At 31.8% G+C, this 1,749-nt stretch overlaps 1 protein-coding gene across 1 annotated transcript; it reads left to right on the top strand.

Moving 5' to 3' along the window:
* Window positions 1-410: 410 nt before the first annotated feature.
* On the top strand, window positions 411-1,741 carry LOC104774003 (myb-like DNA-binding protein BAS1; the record flags this gene model as incomplete). Its single annotated transcript, XM_010498671.2, has 3 exons — window positions 411-1,153; window positions 1,349-1,475; window positions 1,640-1,741. Coding segments are annotated over exons 1-3 (897 nt in total), but the record flags the coding sequence as incomplete, so codon positions are not given.
* Between the last annotated feature and the right edge of the window lie 8 nt (window positions 1,742-1,749).

Raw genomic sequence — 1,749 nt, 5'->3', positions numbered from 1 at the left:
TTCATTCTTCTCACTCATAAAAAATGATTATTTTATTCTTAAGACAATTACTTGTATAATCCTAATTTATAAGAGTACCTTAATTGTCGAATTTTATTTATTGCACGTAAATGTTTTTTTGTTGCATTATAGCTTTTAAGAAACTTTATCGGTATTTACCAAAAATATATTTTCAATGAAATAAATTTAAAAATCTTGTTGACTACAATTCTTATGAATGGCTAAAGATTTTGTTATTCAACATAAACATTTTATCTTTAAGATTTTGTCACCTTTAAGGAGTGCATTACTTTTATGGATTCATCTTTGTAGAGTCTCAAGTTCCGGTTTTCCCTTTCTACATTTATATATAGTTTCCTATCAATGATTTTTCTTTTTATCTATTTTTTCTCTTGAATTTTTTATTTCAACCAAAATATTTCTAGATTTCGTATCTAGAACTAATCAACTTTTCGATTGTCTTAAAATTCAAATTGGTGTTGAAAATGGGATTGCCGACGAACATCTACGATGATAATTTCATTAACTCTCACCAATTTCATATTGATGATGTATCTTATGTACAAAAAGATCATCTTAAATCTCTTGGTGATAGTTTAACTCTTTCTTCTGGTAATGAATGGGCTCAACCTTCTCTTTTGACTGTTGTTCCTAACATCTATCACCAAAATCTTATTTCATCGATTCCAAACCAAAATTCTGATCATCAAAATCATTTATTTCCCAAATTTCCTTCAGCTCAAATATCCTCAAAATATCCATGTATGGGTAATCCTTCCTACTCAAACACCGATGCTTTTGAGGAATTTCAAAATAACATAACTAGCGACCTAAAATTCCCAGTGACCTATTACACCTCGTTCCCTGTAATATCAGAAGGTACATCATACAATATGCATGATTTTCAAGGGAACACTAGGTTGGATGATGTTTCTCACAATCAAGGGTTTTTCATCGGTAGTCACGAGCCGGCCCTTGGTCATTTCATGGTTGAGTCTCAACAATTTAATGTGTCAGAGCCAGAGGATATCAATAAGAGCATAACAAAAGAGACATCTAACAGGCGTCAGGAGAAGCAGGTGATTATCAAAACCGATCAGAAGAAGAGGAAAGGCATCAGTATCAAAGGACAATGGACTCCTACCGAGGACGAGTAAGTTTTATTTTATTTTATTTTATTTTTGTATCATGGAAAAATTAATTGGTAATTCAGTTACTATGATTTTTTTTTTGACGATCCTTTTCTAAAATTCTTACAAAAATATTATAATTGTTTTATGGCACATCATTATTATTGCTGAGGATTTTGTATTACAATTAATATATATGTGTGGTGGGCCGTATATAGGATGTTGATGAAATTGGTGAAACGTAATGGAATGAAAAAATGGACAGCAATCGCAAAAATGTTCCAAGGACGAATTGGTAAACAGTGTAGAGAGAGGTGGCACAACCATCTCCATCCGGACATCAAGGTACTTCTCTTCTAATAATCTTCTGTATATATATGCATAGTAACGACTCACATATGGTTATATAAGCTAGGTTAGAAACTATGTTAAACTATCATTGGCTTCTAACTTGAAAGAATTGTATATGGACCCATTTATATATGAAATGAATATATGTGTGTTTTCAGAAAAATTCTTGGAGTGAAAAAGAAGATCAAATACTTGTTGAAGTCCACAAGCTAGTTGGCAACAAATGGACCGAAATCGCCAAGAGACTCCCTGGAAGAAGTGAAAATAT

This window comes from Camelina sativa, unplaced genomic scaffold, assembly GCF_000633955.1.
Source record: "Camelina sativa cultivar DH55 unplaced genomic scaffold, Cs unpScaffold00973, whole genome shotgun sequence".
NCBI lineage: Eukaryota > Viridiplantae > Streptophyta > Magnoliopsida > Brassicales > Brassicaceae > Camelina > Camelina sativa.
This window is presented reverse-complemented; position numbering and strand designations above follow the sequence as displayed.